Below are 18479 nucleotides of genomic sequence, written 5' to 3' on the forward strand. Positions count from 1 at the left end.
GCCGCGCTCGAAGACGCGGACTTTCAAGGAATTGGGGGGGGGGGGGGGGGGGGGTTTCATGTACATTTGTATTTCCAACCAAAGAGCTATCATGGACCATAAGAAAAAAGGTTTCACCGCATACACCACTTTCATATATTCTTATTTATTTATACACAGTATAAAATAAACCGCTGGCTTCTCCTGAAGCACAATCGAGCAACGGGAAAGGGTTAAAAATGAGACTATTCATATTAAATGTGTATTTGGAGACTGGTCAAATGGGCGCATGGGAGGTTAGCAAGGAAGATAAATTAAAAGACAAAGGAAGGCTATTTTAAATTGCTGTCTAAGGCATCTTTTATTATTACGATGATAGAAAAGGGTCTCTAGAGATCTTTGACAACGCAGTAATGAAGCAAATATACAATGTCACACATCTATTTCAACACTTCTCCTTCACTACAGCATCGAGGGAGCGGACAAACATAAATAATGCCAGCAGGCTCTGCCGCTCTCCTTTCGCGCACCCCTTTCACAGCCAAGTTGGCCCCAGCTCGACCTTTGGGGGGCTTCGTCTCTCTGAACCGGGTCTGCGTGAAAGTAGCAACAAGTGCTCTGACGTGGATTTCACGCTCTCACACGGCAAGGTTGCATCCCGCGGTGCGACTGTCGCGTCACTGCGGTAGAAATGATTAATAGCTTATGCGGTTACAAAGCGGTTTAAAATGTCATATGGAACAATGTACTGTACATAATACTGGCGAGAGACTATGAGGTGAAAGAAAAGCCCCCTTTAACAAAGGATTCAGTAAAACTGGCGTCTTAGAGATCGTAAACACTCGAGCCGGCGTCCAATGCAGCGGTGGTTATTTCTGGTATCTGCAATTTTTGGGTATCTGGAACTCATCTCAACTGCAAATCTCTGTGCTGCGCTGAATTCTGCGAGTAGATTCCGGCTCGACTGTTGCCTCAACACGACCTTGGGGGGGGGGGGGGGGGGGGGGGACTCTGGGTGTCAACTTAGCAGAAGTAAGCGGCAAATGTCAATGTAAAAACAAGCGTTAAAACCGCTAACCCTCGGAGAGGTAAGCGCACACCGGCGGCGGCAAACCAAACGGTGGCCGTTTGGGGAAAAGGACACAAAATGGAGGCCACTGGGACCGGCAGCTGCACGCCCGCTGCCAAAAGGCGTCATAAATAAGTTGGAGGGATTCTCTCCAGTCCACTTTTTCTTTGAACATGGTGCGACACAACCCACCAGAGAGGCTTTTGTTGTTGTTGTTGAGGAGGAGGAGGAGGTGGGCGGGGGTCCCATTATGGGACAAGTGACAAACTCCAGCTTTTCAGTGTGGAGTCTTGTTGTTTTCTTACAGGTTCTTGGTGTTTATGTGGGTCTTGTAATGCTTGTTCAGGTGGTCGCTCCTCATGAAGCGCTTCTGACATTGGTTGCACTCAAAGCGTTTGTCTCCTACACACACACACGCGCACACAGATTAGATAGTTTGCACACACACACACACAAAAAAGGATGCAAAGACCTTTTGTGTGATAGCGCCTTCAGAAAATGTGGTCGAAAACACCCTTGATTTCGAGTCGGTTTTTCTCATCGTTCACCGAAATTCATCAATTTCATCTTCTACTCGGGGAACCCCCTCCTCCGATTGGCCGATAAGTTTACAGTTCAAAGGTTTTTCGGGCAAGTCAAAATCCCAAGAGCTCAATGCTTCAAAATGAGCAGCTCGAGGTAACTCGCACACATGGAAGATGATCGGTGAGAAAAGCAGAGGGGGCCGGCGGAACAGGTCATGTCTGGATGCAGTCAATTGGTTGTTGTTTTTTTTCTGAATCGATTTGCCGTGGGGAATTTTAGACGCACTTCGAGTGCTCATTCCGTATTTCTATGCGCCCCCCCCCACCCCGCCCCGAGACGAGCGGCGGCGTGGCGTGCGAGCGTTGTACCCGTGTGCGTCCTGGCGTGCCGCTGCAGCTCGTCGCTCCGCGTGAAACGCTTGCCGCAGAAAACCCAGTTGCAGACGAACGGCCGCTCGCCCGTGTGCAGGCGGACGTGCGCGCGCAGCAGCGAGGTCTTGCGGAAGGTCTTCTCGCAGCCGGGAAAGTGACAGATGTGCTTCCGCTTGCCCACGTCGCCCGGCCTGCGGGAGACAGCGTTAGAACCCGCCCCGTTGAACCTCCCCATTATTATTATCGAGGATCATTCGTGCGTTGTCTAACGTCAATTGGCCGTGGAGCACCGAGTGGAAGAAACGATTTTTTGCTTCTAAAATGCATTGACCTTGATTCACAAAGGTATTTTTGAAGATCAATTGTGTTTGAATCCTAATTATCATCTTCGAATGTAGAGAAAAGTCGCTCTTGGTTTTGCTGTTCAGTGCTTTCTACCGTCTTGATTACCGATTTGCTTTACTGTTTGTTGGATATGTTAAATTGCTCCATGTACAGCACTTTGGATGCAGCGATGGCTGTTTGAAATACAGTTGAGTTTTTTTTTTTACTAACCTTGTGGCCCATGTCAAATGTCATTTTTAGCATTATGTAGATATATATATATATATATATTTTTTTTTTTTTGTCACCTCACGGGCCGCTGAAAGATGGACTGCGGGCCGCAAATGGCCCCCGGAAACCCCCGGGTTACGCCGTTTGCCTTCCTTGTCTCAATGGGATGCGCTAGCTTTTGCTAATTTGCTAGCCAACAAATTAATGACAGTCAATCGGAAATCTACACGATCGCATTGCGACGGCCGCTGGATTTTAGAGAGAGCGAGAGAGACGCCGTTTTCTTCTTAATCTTACAAAAACGATGGCGTGCGCAAACCGGAGTGAGCCGGTAAGGATGGCCGGGGCCCCGTGTTAGCACTCTGCGCTAGGTGGCGCGTGCTACCTTTTCTCGGCGTCTTTACAGTTGGGGCACGTGCAGGCCACGCGTCTCTTCTTCTCGCCGGCGTGCCCGGGAAGTTCCAGGGTGAGCGTCTGGTCCACGTGAGCCGCCACGCCCGCCAGCTGGAGGCCCCCGCCCTGCATGGTCTGCACCGTCAAATGCTGCTGGCCTGACAAAAACAAAACAAAAGACGAACACGTCGGCTGGCGGGTACGGCCGCGATCTTTGAAGGGTCGCCTCAATTGAACGTCGGCTTTTGTTCGCATTTTGCAAGCGGGAAATTTTTCTATCCCTCTACATCGTTTCAAAGATCAAATGTGGCCCTTCGGCACCAGAATTTGCCCGCCCCGAACAAACAAAGTCTCCCCGGGCGCACCTCCGGCGTTGGTGATGGTGACGGGAACTCCCTGCACTTGGACGCCGTTGATGCTGATGGTCTGCACCGCCTGCGTCGCCGACGGCAGCTGCGACGCGTTCAGCGCCATCATCCCGCCCGCCGGCGCGATCTTGGCCAGGGTGCGCTCCTTCCTGCCGCCCGTCGGTGCCTTCTTGGCCACGGAGGCGGGAGGGGGCGACGAGGCCGGGGTGGCCACGGGAGTGGTGGGGGTCGTCGCCGTGGAGACGGCGTCCTGCAGTTGCACCGATCGCCACTCGCCGGCTCCCGTCTTAAAAAAGATCTGACGGAAGGAGAGCGTTTGCGGGAAAAAGGAATGAGGAGGCACGGGGGGGAAAAAAAAACCCAAATAAACACTTTCACAGAAAAGGATCGAACGAAAACGATTTGAAAAAAATTGTTGACAATAGACCTGTTTTGCTGTCAAAAACAAACAAAAAGTTCAGGGTCACCGGCTGGTCTTATAAACGAAAACCAAAATCAAGCTCTACTCGATAAATAAATGAAACCATAGCGTGGCCGCAAGGAGCAATTTGATTGCATGTTCACATTTGCATGTGTGCATGCGATGGTTTCAAACAACGGCGACTTGATAGTTGCGCGCAGCGAATCCCATTTTCGCCGATCGACATTTTGGTTGCAGCGGAGAAACCGACCGGCCGTTCGTCATCAATTCATATTGAATTGCCAATCGGGACGAGAGGGTCGGGTCGACCCACCTGCGTTGGCACCGCGTCCGGCGACGGCACCTGCAGGCCGCAGGGCGCGGGCGACTGCCTCTGCGGGACAGGCGGCAGCGAGGCGGAGGCGGCCTGCACCACCTTCAAAGCCTGCTGGGGGATCTGGACCGCGGGGGGCTCCTGCTTGGAGGACACCAGCTGCACCTGCTGAACGACCGCCGGCTGGCCGGGACTCTGCACGATCAGCAGGTTGTTCCCCGCCTGCGGACGCAAAACCCGACGCGAGGTCAGCCCGGCCGCCCGTGAACGACGTGGCCGCGAATGCCGAGATTCTTCAAATCTTTTGAGTCGCCGCGGATACCACTTTTGATGCGCAAGCGCCAGCCCCCGCAAACGGATAACGACAGATCATTTCAACGAAAGAGCTTTTTTTTTCCCATTAGCATTGAATGAATGGCAGTTTTTAATCCTTCTCATTTCTAGTTCCCGATTCTAAAATGGCGACAAGGAGGAGGCCGCCGCCGGTATCGGCCGCCGCTGCGAGTACAGACGCCTCGAAGTAAGGCTGGTATCGGCGACGCCGCCGATAGTGGTGCTAACTCATTCGGTAGCATCCAATTCTAGACCAAGTCTGAAAAGACGTTTCAGAACGTCTTTGGGAGTGAAGGAGTATGTGCAATGGTTTCCCAACCTGAATGATGTTGTCCGCAGTTTCGATCAAAATGGTCTCCAATTGCTCCGGGGGTGGCGAAGGAGCCTGAGGGGGCGGCGGCGGCGCCGCTTGCGCGTCAGGCGTGGCTTTCTTCTTCCTGCCTCGTCGCGACTTGCCCACGACGGCGTGCGCCGCCGCCGCCTCGGTTACGATCTGAGCCCCGCCCACCTCCCCCGTCGCCACGTTGAGCGGCAGCGCGAGCCCGCCGGGCAGCTGTACCGCGTTGGCGGCGGCGCTCAACTTTCTCGTTTTGGGCGAAGGTTTAATGGCGACCGTCTTTTGCGGCGGGAAGGGGGCGGCGACGGGGGCGGCGGCCGCCTGGGCCGGCACGGACACGGGGGTGGTGATGAAGGCCTGGTTGGTGCCCGGGATGAGCTGGATCTGGCCCCCCTGCGGCATGACCTGGATGGTCTGGGCGCCCGGGATCTGCGGCATGACCTGGTACTGGATGTTGGCGGGGCTCTGGGGACCGGGGCATCCGGGGCTCTGCTGGATGGTGAGCACGATGGGGCCGCCGGGCGCGCCGGGGCCCAGGCCGGCCGGCAGCTGGATCACGTTGCCCTTGGCTTGGAGGAAGCCCAGGTTCTTGGGGGGCGCCGGCGCGATGGGGGCCGGCTTGATGGGGAGGAGGCGGCGAGGCTGCGGCTGGGTCGGCGGCGAGGCGGCGGGGGCCTGGGCGGCGGGGGGTCCGATCTTACTGCAGGTGGCGGCCAGCAGGGCCAGAGGGGACGGCTGACCCTCCGCCTGTACGCGGAGACGGACGGATTTTCAGAGGTCGAGATGCAAACTTGCGGGACTTTGTCTCGCTCTCTCTCTGCACCTTTCCGGTCACGGTTGCCTCACCTGTGCGGTGGCGCTCGAGGGCTGGAGATATTCACTGGGACCGACAGCGACAACGGTGGCCATGTTGTCCTTTAAATCTACGACACACACGCACACGTCATCAACTAAGCAACGGAGTGTCACGCTTGATCTCGCGCGCAACACCTTTGCGGAGCCACTCGAAAAGCGTGCCGGCAGAATCACCTTTCGAGTGCGCGGAAAACTATTACTTGACGTTTTTGGCCGCCTTTGTTGCCGTTTTCCACTTCCCCCGCGTGAGTTCGGAAGGCACCCCCGCCGCGACGCATGGGCGAGGATAAAGACGAGCGCGTCGCACTTGACTGAGCGGGAGGGCGTTGCCGCTTAGCAACACCAAAACGCAACCTCGAGACGGCCCGAGAGAGAATTCCGCCCTAAAGATCAGCCATTCTGATTGGCTGGGAACTGTACGTTTGTTTGTTTTTTTATTGTGCTTCTGTCGTCACACCGAGAGTCGTTTGCAATATTCCGATCGCGGGGATCACCTGACACAATGAAATACCGTCTTGCATTGCTTTGCGAATGATGCGGAAGGAAGGTGTACCTAATATTGTGGCCTGTGAGTGCTCACGTTTAAGACACAAGTACTGGGGGTCAAAAACCGGTGCACTCTTTTCCCCCCACTTCCAGGTATTGGGAAATAATTAGAATCTATTAAAAAAAAAAAAAAAAAAAGACAGGGGGAGGCAGAGATGGGGAAGATGCCACACACACACAAAAAAAGTGAAGCAACAACAACAAAAAAAAGGGATGATGTACTGTCGGGACGTATGGAAAAAAGGAAGGAAAGAATGGAAAGAATGCAGCAAAGTCGACAAGGACGTAAGGACGTGCGTAGAAAAAAAAAAGCAGGTCTGACGGAAGTACGGCGGGAAAGTAAAGAGGCCGGGGGGGAAGCAGGTCGGAGGAGGAAGGCAGAAAAGTAGATTTAAGCGACAAAAGGAATGATGATGAATTAAGAGGGGAAGAAAAGATGTAACACAAGGAGGAAATCGTGCATGAGGAGGAAAGATGTTTGGAAGATGAAAAAGCCTTCTCCATCAGTTGAATCGGGTGCGCCGGAGTTCAGGAGGGATCGAAAACAGGCAGGAGATGGCCGAGTTGCTTTGCCCTGCACCGGAGGGATCTGCGATCCGAAGCGCACAAATTTGGCACCCGTCTTGCGGTCGCGCGATGGCAGACGGCCAAACGGACGGGGGTCATTTCTGAAGCGCACTTGTCAAAGTGTCAGAACAATTGCTCGCCTTGGCCGCGATTAGAACTGCGCAGAGGCAAGAGCGTAACGGATGCAATGAGTAGATGGGATCATTTATCTGCAGAGGTCAAAGGGCGACGTATGGATATTGCGCAACTCACATGTTTGCAATGACGCAGTATGTCAGAATCGGAATCGTTTTTGTCGATGTCTTGAGCGTTCTCCAAGAAGCGTATTTTTAAGGCGCCGCCGCCACCATTTGCTCGGTCAGTGGGTTCTAGCAAGAATAAAATGAGGCGATTTCCCCACGCAAGTTTACAAAGTCTTGTTTAGAACGCCGGTGCAGCGGGCTGTCGGGAAATGAATGGGCTTTCCCCCTCGTTGCGATTATGGAGCGAAAATGACTACATTAAGAGAGGAGGGAGGGAGGGAGGGGCGGTCCGAGTATCTTGACCATCATTCATCGAATCGCCTGGTCAATGGCTAAAGAATCGAATGCGACCGAGGAAAGGGAGCGGGAAGGTCAGACGGCAAAAAGATTTCTCAAGAAACATTTCCAAGCGCATAACCGCATTTGCCGTAAAACGGTCCGCGTGCTGTAGTAGAAGTAACAAGTACTGAAATTGGGCACTTGCAGCATTGACACCACTTCACGTATTATCATTTTCACTTGCAAAATTCTCCAACATCGTCCGGCCGGATTGTCCGGTTTGTTTGTGCTAACGCCGTTAGCACACCGTCCTCACACATACACACGAGCCCAAATTCTGTACAAGCAGCAGCGGGTCCGGTAGCTAACAGCTAATCTAAGCCGATTTAATTCGCGTGAAGTTTCGCTTGAACGGCCACAACAAGCCCCGATAGGCGAGGGGGGTGCTTTGTTGGGGAGAGGAAAGGGAGGGACAAGTTTGTCTTATTTTATCTTAACACGTTAGCATATCCGAGCTAGCTCGGAGCCGCTAGCATCCGCGTAGTTAGCGAGTTAAACTCTTCGATGGCAAAAGAGAAAAGGGAAAGCCAATTCAGGAAGTGAGGCGGCTTCGGGCTTGACGCGAGCCGCCGCAGCCCGCTTTTAATATCCGTCCACTGGCCGCCGAATGGTGGCGCGCCACGCAAATGTCATGTTTTACCAAGTAGAAGGTAATATAAACGCCAATGTTTGAATTCCTACCCACCGCTCATGACGACATTCGCTGTCCGTACAGCCTCGAAACGCAGCGAGCCCCGGGGAGGAATCCGCCCGCTCCCCCCTGCGCCAATCCGCGCTCAGAGTGAACTCGATTGGCGGCAAAAGCGGCCAGTCGCATTTAAACATTGCCATGATTGAGAGTCGCCGCGTCCAATCGAAGAGGAATTTTTTTGGGGACGTCAATCGATCGAAGTGGTCCACCAATGGCGCCAAGAGAAATCGGGTTCAATGGACGTTTTTCCGCGTGAATGTACCACCTATTAGAGCAGGAGTCATGTTTGAATGACGCGACCGACGTCCAATAGGAGGTGTGGGGGGGCGGGTGTGTGTGTAACGGTACGAACAATGTGACAAAGCTGTCGTTAAATCAGCCACACGAGTTCAGAAATTCTGCAACACACGCACGCACCAAAAAAACATTGGCACTGTCAGAATATTGTAGGAATAAATGTATTTTTTTAAAGAAAGAATGTCACTGTTCCAATCCCAATAGTTGTTTATTTATCGCATTATTTCAGTTGATTTCAGTGATCACATTAAAACGTTAAACATTTGATTTCTGCATTTGGCAAAACAAAATCAATCGATTTCTTCGATTCAGGTCAGCCCCATGTACATGTACTGTAGGTGTATGCGTCTTCTTTTTAAATCTGAAATACTGTATTATGAAGTGTGTGTGTAGGAGGGGGGGGGGGGGGGGGGGAGTATTTATAGAGTTCCAAACATAGCGAGCATTTATAGGACTCAAAAAGAAGACCGCAGACTCACACAGGGCTCCGCGCGTGTTCATTTGTTTTGGGAGTGAAAAATATCGCGTTGGAACTTGATAAACGAGTACATAAAAAACGTATCGCCTCAAATGTAATTTCATATTACATTTATCACGTTGAAACGTGAAATTCATCACATTATAACTTGATACTGAACCGTACACGTGAGATTTATCCCGTCACAGCGTGAAATCAAAATTTAAATTTTGAAATGTATCGCGTCAGAACCCGATACTAAACTTTTTAAAATGTTTTCTTGAGGTGTGTGTCTGCAATACACTTCCTTACCTCATCGATACAAAAAGGTGGGAGAAATGGACGTTTTTTTGTTGTTGTTGAGGTGAGGTAAGAGCGGAATGAAAAAAAGTAGGCGCCACAAGTTTGCCTTTTTTGATTTTTGCTTTTATGCTGATTTACAAAAAGAGCATCCATCTTGTGAGAAACACAATGAGCATCAACACATCTTCATACATTTGGATGAGTCGGGGCAGACTAGCACACGCACGTGGCACGACGGGAATCAAACAATGACATCAGGCAGAGGTCAAAATCTGCAAAACAACCTTAGCAGCGAGCCCCCGTCCATGTTGTAGTCTGACTTTCGCACCGATGAGTCTGAAAGCGCTTATTTCCACTCGCATGATCTCCTCGGGGAAAGCTCGAGTCCTATTTCCTATTCGGAGAATCCGTCGCCGGTAACCATAACATCCCAGAATGCGTTGCGACGCGTCGCGCGTCTCTTCCAAATGGCGAAGTCGTTCCAAAATCGGACAATTTCTTTGTCGTTGTTGCTGGTGTTGTTAACATTTGTGTTCACGCACCAAAGTCTTTGATTCACAAGGCCGCTTCATCGGGTACGCCTCCCGCTCGTTATGCTAGACGTGTCCACTCCATTTCACGTCTGTGGTTTCATGGGCAAATGTTTTCAAAATCCGGCGAATGTCGAGGGTGACCCCCAAATGGCCGCTTCCTGTTCAATTCTGACCAAGCGCCCTTTCGACTTTTTGGGTGCGTCCTGTTCTGATAAACCCGCGCACCCGATTTCATGTCGATGGGTGAAACTGTTGGCAGGGCCTGATTATTTTTCAAACTTTTCAGGAGCTACTGAGAGTGTTTTCGAACGTGCCCTTGCCTCGAGACAACAAACACGGCATGAACCGAAAACGTGTGCGTGCGCGCGCGCGCGCGTGCGCGTGTCTGCCCCGAGAGCATCCCGAAGCCGCCGTTGTCTCACTGGACAGCAATAGAGAAAGAGAAGGCCGGAGAGAAAAGGGAGGAGTGCTCCAAACAAAGCAAAAAGCACTTTGGGCGTCCGTCTGCCGTTTGGTCCGCGAGCGGAACTTCCGAGGAAGGACGCCGGCCGGCAAAAACGCCTCACCGGCGCCGTCCGAGGTGAGAAGAACAAGAACGGAGAGACGGCAGCGTGTCCCCCTTGCGGCCGACGCTCGTTGCGCCGGCTCGGGTCTCCACGCGGCGCCCTGAATTAGAAGCGGCGCCAGAAAGAGTCGCAAAAGAAACTCGGGTTACTTTTTTCAAGTTGAAGGGTACAGGATGTGATTTGGGGGGGGGGGGGGGTGCCCTCAAATAAAATACAGCTGAAGAAAAAAAAAAAAGTTGAATGTCACACAATGTCAGGCATTTGGAAGTGAAAACAAAAGCTCCACGAGAGCAACGGTGTTTTATGCAGCCCAAATGTCAAAGACACTGAATTTGATGAATTCGTTGTTTTACTGCGCTCGGAGAAACTTAAAAAAATGGCACACGTTTACTCTCTTGAATTAAATAATTAAACTCATTCAGTACCGGCCAATTCTGGACCAAGTCCGAAAAGACGTTTAAAAACGTCTTTGGGAGTGAAGGAGTTAAATACGAGTAACATCTAAAAGTTACAAGACGTCGAGTTTTTTTTAAATTAAAAAAAACAACATTTTTTTTCCCCTCCCCAAAATCAAATGTTACACGCATGTCTCGTCTGCAACGGAAGAAAAAAAACATTTGGGATAGTTTTGGTAGTCTTTGAAAAATATCCAGAAATGACATCAAATGGCTCGCACACAGTTCTCGAGTCCAACTTTTCCACACGGACGACGTTTTATCTGTTCACGGCAACTCTATTCTCTGAAAATGCTGATAAATTCTTTGATAAAAAAAAATTCTCCAAACGAAATTTTAAAAGGGCACATTTTTTGGATTCTAGGAAATGGAAATGCTGTAAAAAAAAATCAGGTTTCATGTCACAGGATGGTTTCTCATTATTTAAAAAACAAACGGATTCAACTTTCCATCGTTTCGATTTCAAATGTGGACAAGGTGGGCGCGACGGGTTAGCCCGTCCGCCTCACAGTGCGGAGGTCGTGGGTTCGATTCCTGGCTCAAGGCCTTCCCGTAGTAGAGTCGTATCGAATAGTAATAAATAAAAAGAAAGCACTTGAAGGAACGACACGCTGTCCTTCGCGTATTGGACGCTGAGGTTCTTTTTTTTTGCCACGTCACAATCACGGGTGAGCGCTTTGACGTTGCGTACGCGTCGCCGTCGTCGGTCGTCGTTTGCGCTACGTGTGCGCCCGGAGCGCCGCCCGGATGCTTCTGATGGACGGGTACATCTCCTCCTCGGGGTCGTAGTAATAAAACTTACTTAGGTAGGACAGCAGCGACCTGCGCTCACACACAAACACAAGACACATAAAAGCCTCGCTGGAACCCCCCCCCCCCCCCCCCCCCCCAACCGTCCCCATCCCCGAAGCTTTATTCGGGACCCCGGCTCTCGCGCGAAAGCCGGGCCAAATCCGCTTTCGAAGCGCGATCCGAAACCTGAACGGGAAACCCGACCGCGGTTGCGGCGAGCCCACCTGGGCAGCGGAAGTCGTCGGATGTGATCGATGCGCACGATTTGGCGGATGCGGAATCTGCAGAGGTGCTGCAGGGACTTGACGTTGCTGAAGCGAGACACGGGATACAAAAGCTGCACCGGCGTCGGAGGAAGGCCTGCGCCCGAGAAAGAGAGACCCCAAAATAGCGGCAACAACAATGCCAACGAAAGAACGAGTCGCGGTACGTTACCCGGTCGTAGTCGTATTTAGTCGCGCGCGAGCGCCGCGCGTACGTCACATCGTCGGTTCTAGCGCCGAATTGAAATCATCTCCGTCGTCTTGGGCGACTCTCGCTCGAGTCCATTTAATGCGACAGACACGTCGGGCAATCGCAAGCCGCTTGTAACGTTGCGTAGCAGAAAGACGGGCCGGGTTGGCGTCTTCGCGACGCGTGGCGAAAGAGAGCTAGCGTCGGACTTCTTTTCGGGTAGGCGCGGTAAACGCTCCGCCGGGAGCGCCGTGAAACGGCTCGGAGAATTGTTGACTATTTACCCAGGGGACCGCTTGTCGCGGAGCGAGTCGAGTTCCGTACGGCATCGCGAGCGCGAGCGCAAACTCGCAAATCCGAGCCAAAGGAGGTCCGAATCCCGGAGAGTGAAAGTTAGCGTACCTGGGACTCTGGATCGCAGGAAGTAGAGGAACTTCCCATTTTTGGAGTGCATGATGGCGCGCTCGATGAACTCCACCACCGAGTGGCAGCGGTCCTCAAACTTGGGGTGACACCACAAGCTGAACGTGCCTAAAAAAACGCAGGCGCCGGCTTAGCGCTGGGTCGGAACGTTTGGAGCGTTTCACTAAAAAACTCATTACGGCCGTCGCCGGTTTCTTACTCGCGAGTAAGAGTCGGCGCTAGCGCTGCGTTTTAGTCATTGTCGGGAATTCACCTTGACGAGCGACGCGCGGCTCTCGAGCGTGACGCTAAAACTCCCGATTAGCGCTTTGCATTGCAACGTCATCTTCCAAATTCTTGTCGGACCTCGCCGGCGCTCCACCTCGCCACTCGGGTTACAACTTGAAGTGAACGCTTGACTTACGCGATAGAAATTCGCGTCAGGTTACAACTTTATCGTCACATTCGAACTCCGTGCCGGAAATGCATGCGAGCGCTCGGTTAGAACGGTTTCGCGTTACCGCTCGATGCCGGCTGAGGCCGCACGTTAGCAGTTAAAGTCGCAACTTCATCATCGGACATCACGTCGGAAGTCCACGTTAGCACGTTATTGTAATTTCGCGTTATAACTTCCGTTTCCAAGCCAAAGTGTTTACTTCATGGAAGAAAAGAGTCTTGTCGGAATGCCGCGCGAGAACTTTGAACGACTTGACGTCCGCTTCACGTTCGCTCTTTGTGACCCCCTTAGGATGTCGCCACGTCGCAAATGTCACCTTCCCGCTTGATCGTAAAACTCCGACTCCATGTTAGCGGATCCCGTTTGAGCATGTCGTTTCAGAGAACGATACGTTCAAATGTTAAAACGAAATAAGTTTGAACTCACCGCTAGCCTGTTACGTTACAAGTCGGATCATCGCATTCCAACTTCAAGCCGGCGCGCTGTTCAAACTTCACCTTGGCACTTCGCGTTGGGACGCCACGTGGCGATGACACGTTAGAACTCGTGCTGTCAAACCGTGAAAATATTTCATCGCGATCAAATGTACTATTTCATAGTTAACTCCGATGAGCCGTGGTTAAATCTGATCTAAATTTCCTTTGATTTCTTTTTCTCCAATTTTTCCCATTTCGGCGCTCTCACCAACATGGAACCGTGGATCCGTTTTCTTTGTGTAAAAATGCAAATGTTGACCGAAACGACATTTTCGACTTTCAATTTGACGTGAACATTTTTCACTCGGAGCAGTTATTCAAACTCGGAGCGCATTTGATTATTTGAGAGCAACGTAACATCCGCCGTGACGGGGTGCCGCATTAATCTCGCGATTAAAAAAATGAATCGAGTTAAAATTGTCTTAAATCAATGCCGATAACTAGGAATTAAACTGACGGCGCTCGTTAGAAGGCCTCTTTTTTTGGTGTGTTCGAATTGGGGCGGCGGGGGCAGCGTCGCACGTCACGAGGTGACGTCAGCACTTGGCGTTAGCCGTGTCTCACCGCGGTAGTGCTCCATGCGCGTGTGGTGCGTGACGCCCTGCGAGCGGAAGCTGAGGCTCAGGATGTATCTCGGGTCGGAGCTGTCTCGGACCAGGAAGGATCCGTCGGGTTTGCCCTTCAGCTTCATCTCCGCGTCCTCCCAGTTCATCGGACCCCAGTACCAGCCGCACTGCGGACCCACACAGGTCGCGCGCCCAGTTATTTCAACGGAACATCCCTTCATTGGAGAACAGGAAACGCTTTCAAATTGACCAGCGCAGAAAACGCTCACGCAAATCGATTACCGTTCGCCGACCGCTCGGGTCCGTTGGAAAATGGGCAAAAAACGTTTGTCCCTCGTCATCTGCTCAAACGGAGGATGACGACAGAAATCGGAGAAGATTGAACTCGTTCGGTACCGGCCAATTCTGGACCGTGTCCGGAAAGACGTTGAAAAACGTCTTTGGGAGTGAAGGAGAGTTCTTTTTTTTACTTACACTGACCGAATTTGAGTCTCGAAACGCTTCTGGTATTTGATTGACTTCATTCTTCCTCTTCCAAAGACCATCACGATCGCTGCGTTTATTTATTTGGGTCCTGCTTTTTGCATGACCTCGATGACCTCTGTTGTCATCAGCGCGCGTTGCCGTCTTGTGCGCAGTCCATAAGTATGTGGAGTGTACGGGAGAGCGGCAACGGCGGCGGCTTTTGTCCGCGACGGAATGAATCGACAACTCTTTTGACACAGCGTTCAGCGTTTCAAGACTTGTCCAAATCTTTCCGTTTCAGCTTTGCGCCCTTTAAAGCTCCTTCACTCCCAAAGACGTTTTGAAAGGTCTTTTCAGACTTGGTCCAGAATTGGCCGCTACCGAATGAGTTTTACGATCGGCCTCACTCGAAGCATTTCTCATCTTCACGGCGCAACGTTTGGTCCACGTGCCCGAGAGGCGAGGCGAGGCGAGGACGCCTTACCTTCTCCAGCTCCCGCAGGCTGGCGGTGAAGTTGCCGGCTTCGGACCTGCGGAGAGCGCAGAGGACGGGCGGCGGCGCCTGCCTGGATGCGGGCGGCGGCTCGGCCCGCGCCGGGTTGACGTGAGGAAGCGCCCGCAGGAAAGCGTCTAAAAGGGGACAACACACCCGAGGCTTGAAAGTCCGGACGGCCTTCATCTCTTCCCCCACCCTCTCCTTGTCCATTTCGGTCGCATCCCGCCCCGTAGCCGCGGCGCCGCGGCTCATATCGCATCGGATGTGATCCCACCTTGACCGCGTCTTACCATTGAGGCTGAGGCTGTGCCGCGCGGTGCCGTGCGAGGGAGGAGCGGGTGGGGGGAGGGACTGCAGGGACGCGCCCATCACGCTCAACAGGAAACCGCCCGACTGGGGACCCGAGATGCCGTCTGACCCGTTCGGCGAGCCGGGAGAGGGGCGGGGGGTGGGGGGGTGCGAAGGGACGCCAAAGTGGACGCGAGGAGAGCGGCGTGAAGGGAGGAAGTCAGTCAAAGCGCATCGATAGCCGTCACATGTCGTATTATCAAATATGAACACATTTTCTTTGGGGGGGGGGGGGGGGTGAGATGATCTGATTGGATGACAAGGCCTCCGTGGTTTTGCTAATTTGGGATGACGCTGGATTGGGAAACCCGTGAGCAGAGACAGACAGAGAAGACGTACGGACGGACAAGAAACAGAGAAACGGGAAGTCGAGCTCGCCAAGCGGGTGAGAGACGACAATGCCAGTGCACGGGGGGGGGAGTACCTAAAAGGCTGAGACTTCGCCGCGGCGGAGGCGGCGGCGTGGGCGGGTGAGGCGTGTTGGCGGTACCTCGCCGGGAGAGGTCCACGTCCAGCAGAGACACCGTTTCGCCTGCGCTCAGGGGGGAGAGACACACGGACACCGAGGACGGACGGACGGACGGTGACTCGGGTGCGCACTTTGGACTCCGACGGTGGGCGGCATCGGGGGACAGAGTGTGCGCGCGCCCCGTCAGGTGATCTTACCGGCGAAGGACGAGAGGGAGGCGGGGCAGAAGGCACCGTGGGCCCGGCTCAGCCTGCCGCCGCTCGCGTCGCGATCCACGCTGAGCAACCGCAACGAGTCCAAAAACGCACACACAACAACAATCATCATGGTCGGAAACATCGCACATGGAAACTACGGCCTTTCCTCCGGAATGCCATCTGTGTCAAACATACGGCCCGCGGGCCGAAACCGGCCCCCGAGGACGATTGATCAGGCCCGCAGGATCATTTAAATGTGGGGGGGGGGATGCAGAAAAGACATGGAATGAATATTTTGAATAAAATGCAATTCATGGATTGTTCGCTAGGGGGCAGACTGTTTTCTCTTTAGTTTGTAAGGTGCGGGCATTGAGATTTTATCTGCACATGTGTAAATGGTTCAAAAATTCATTTCTTTATAAATTTATAATTTGATATTTTGTTTTGCATTCTGTACCGTGTACGGTTCATTTTTTTTCTCCGAAGCCTATCACGCCATTTGTATCCTATTTGATCGGCGCATTGTCATGATGTAACTCATCCTTTACATGACATTCAATCATCTGTGTCAAATTTGATACTGCAGGTTTAAAATATGATTTCCCCCGAATGATCATTTTCAGATGTCATCGACATCATGCTTATCAGTGGAATACGCCAAATATCTAAAACAACGTGATACGGCAAAAATATTTTTGTGGATTTTGTTCAAAGGGTTAATGGACATCTCAGTTCCCCCAAATCGGATTTTTCTGGCTATTCCTCGATGGGTTAGGCATGAAAGGGTTCAACATTTTCTGCACCCCCCCCCCCTCAATTTTTGCTGCTGGTGATTGCAAATTTCTCCATTGTGAGACCAATCGAGGTTTTCTTATCCGATCTTATTTTGAAGACTTTTGTCACGATTGGCTTTGCGCTTCTTTTCCAGCCCGATGTCAAGGCAAAAGGGATGCGAATGATGAAGACGGCGGCCGCGCTCACCTGTCCAAATCCAGCGCGGGTCCCGATGCGCTCGTGTGCGCGTCGGCCAGCCCCCCAAAAGGGGTCGCGCGGTCCCGGTCCAGCAGGTGGGAGGAACCGCTGCAGCTCTTGGCACGGAACAACCTGCTCAGGCGGACCCTCAGCGAGCGCTTCTTGGATTTGGCGGACGAGGCGGCCGCCCTCGGCGTCTTGGCCGCCCCGCAGGGGGTCCGCGGGGCACCGGCGCACTTCTCGGGCCTCCTGCGGGGGGTGGAGGCCCGGCTGCGGACCAGAGGGGAGTCCTGCGGATCCTGGTCGACCCCTGGGGACCCCCCGCCGCAGAGCCCCTCCTCCACCGTCACTTGCGCCCGGAAATAACTTATTTCGTCGCCGAGGTCCGGTTTGGCGCTGACTAAAAAGTCTCGGTTGGGCTCCCGGTCGTGCGGACTCCGGTCCTGCAGGTCCTGCAGGCCCAGCCCGGCCACGTCGTCGCTGCCGAGCCCTTCCAGAACCAGCAGAGCGTCGCTGGTGACGGCGGGGTCATCGGCGTGCTCCTCGCCCGGCGCGTGTGCCCCCTGACACGCGCAACGCGGGAGCTCGCCCGCTTTGAGGAGCATCTTTGGCACGGCGCCGACCCCCAGCTCCCCGAACCTCCGGGCCAGCTTCAACACGGGTCCCTCTCGGTCACGGCCGGCGCACGCCCATCCGGGGTCGATGACGGCCGGCGGGGCGCAGCCCCCCGAGGGCGAGGGCAGCTGGGGCGGGCCGGCCAGGACTCGGCGTCCACGGCGCACTTCCGCGGATCCTCGCCGCTCCGCGGACCGCGGGACCGGAGGACGCGTCGCCCAGGTCGCGTCCGTTTGATCCCGCAGCTGCTGCCGGACCTCTTCCGGGGTCCGGGTGCTATTCCCGAAGGCGGGCTTGGAGCAACCTGCCCCGGGGTCCGGCGTCGGCAGGTCCAAGCCCAGGGGAGTCCTGTGCTGGTTCAGTTCCAGGATCCCGTCCCCTTTGCGCACGAGGTCCGAGAACACCAGCAGCTGCGGCCGCAGACCGGAGCCGAACTCGCACGCCGGGGCCTGCGCGGGGCTCTGCGGCCTCGGAGCCGCACGCGGCGGGGCTTGGCCGTCGCCGTCAGGTGCGGCGGGGCCGCGAGTCGCCGGGGCTTTGTTCCGCTCGAGGCCCGCGTCTCGGCTGAGCTCCGGGGCCGCTTTGCGAGCCAGCCCGGCCACCGCGACCCCCCCAGGCGGCGCCGGGCCGCTCTCGGCATCGGGGACGTCCTCCTCGGCGGCGGAGACCAGGCGCATGAGCACGAAGTCGGGCGACACGTCCCGCGCCTCGCTCGTCATTTTCGCTCCGGATGGCGCCCGCGCGTCACATGGCGCCGAAAGACGAAGACCGAGCGGTCAGAGCGGGGCCGGAGCTCCCGTCGAGGCGGAGCCAGACAAGAGGCCGAAAGGAGACGACGACGACGACGTCAGCCGCCGCGTTCATCCTCTGCGGCGAGGCCGCGCCTGGCTCGCGGCGGCGTGCGGGCGCAGGCCGGCCTCAGACATCGTCGAGTCCCCGCTCACTGAACACGGAGCAGGCGGACGAGCAAACGGGGGGCGGGGGGGTTGAACGCGACCGCCAGCACCTTGCTCTCCATCCGGGCCCCGCCCGCTCGCTCAGCATCACTCGTGACGAGGAATCCCTCTCTCCTTGATTTCGTGAACTAAACATTTTTTTGTCTCTCGCACTCATTCGTTTCCCAAATGATATGATAAATCATGTAACATATCCTGAGAATTGTAATAAAGAAACTCTCCCCCCCCCAAAAAAAAGAATTCCAAGATCTTCAGAACAAAGCGAGCGAGGGGGTGCTGTTCAGCCTTTGTCCACTAGGT

The 18479-nt window shown here is 54.0% G+C and overlaps 2 protein-coding genes across 7 annotated transcripts; both read right to left on the reverse strand.

The window, feature by feature from the left end:
- Positions 1–129: 129 nt before the first annotated feature.
- On the reverse strand, positions 130–8038 carry sp2 (sp2 transcription factor). 2 transcript variants are annotated; one of them, XM_086119701.1, is made up of 8 exons: positions 7899–8038; positions 5511–5587; positions 4647–5411; positions 3995–4216; positions 3258–3558; positions 2885–3050; positions 1942–2135; positions 130–1450 (listed from the first exon to the last, which is right to left on the reverse strand). In XM_086119701.1, exons 1-8 carry the CDS (start codon positions 7903–7905, stop codon positions 1350–1352), a joined length of 1833 nt encoding a protein of 610 aa, XP_085975827.1. In that variant the 5' UTR covers positions 7906–8038; the 3' UTR covers positions 130–1349. The 2 variants fall into 2 exon arrangements, with proteins under 2 accessions (XP_085975827.1, XP_085975828.1); XM_086119702.1 differs by lacking the exon at positions 7899–8038 and adding an exon at positions 6885–7886.
- Positions 8039–9062: 1024 nt separating this feature from the next.
- Positions 9063–18458, reverse strand: socs7 (suppressor of cytokine signaling 7). 5 transcript variants are annotated; one of them, XM_086119697.1, is made up of 10 exons: positions 16618–18458; positions 15637–15716; positions 15395–15502; positions 14913–15035; positions 14611–14756; positions 13660–13828; positions 12163–12291; positions 11532–11667; positions 11207–11337; positions 9063–10160 (listed from the first exon to the last, which is right to left on the reverse strand). In XM_086119697.1, the coding sequence occupies exons 1-9, from the start codon at positions 17940–17942 to the stop codon at positions 11235–11237; spliced, it is 2319 nt and encodes a 772-aa protein (XP_085975823.1). In that variant the 5' UTR covers positions 17943–18458; the 3' UTR covers positions 9063–10160; positions 11207–11234. The 5 variants fall into 5 exon arrangements, 4 of the variants coding, with proteins under 4 accessions (XP_085975823.1, XP_085975822.1, XP_085975824.1 ...); XR_015101805.1 differs by lacking the exon at positions 11532–11667; XM_086119696.1 differs by having other exon boundaries at positions 9063–11337.
- Between the last annotated feature and the right edge of the window lie 21 nt (positions 18459–18479).

Source organism: Hippocampus guttulatus, chromosome 9 (genome assembly GCF_054856545.1).
Source record: "Hippocampus guttulatus isolate MCC_2025c chromosome 9, RoL_Hgut_1.0, whole genome shotgun sequence".
Lineage (NCBI taxonomy): Eukaryota > Metazoa > Chordata > Actinopteri > Syngnathiformes > Syngnathidae > Hippocampus > Hippocampus guttulatus.

Coding starts and splice junctions, on each gene's coding strand:
- socs7 (XM_086119697.1), bottom strand. CDS start 17,942: ATGACGAGCGAGGCGCGGGACGTGTCGCCCGACTTCGTGCTCATGCGC. Junction 15,717..16,617: donor CCCGCGCTGGATTTGGACAG/GTGAGCGCGGCC, acceptor GCGGTTGCTCAG/CGTGGATCGCGACGCGAGCG. Junction 12,292..13,659: donor GCGCATGGAGCACTACCGCG/GTGAGACACGGC, acceptor GCGTTTTTTTAG/GCACGTTCAGCTTGTGGTGT.
- sp2 (XM_086119701.1), bottom strand. Junction 3,051..3,257: donor CACCATCACCAACGCCGGAG/GTGCGCCCGGGG, acceptor TGTTTTTGTCAG/GCCAGCAGCATTTGACGGTG. Junction 1,451..1,941: donor GCACGCCAGGACGCACACGG/GTACAACGCTCG, acceptor GTGTGTGTGTAG/GAGACAAACGCTTTGAGTGC.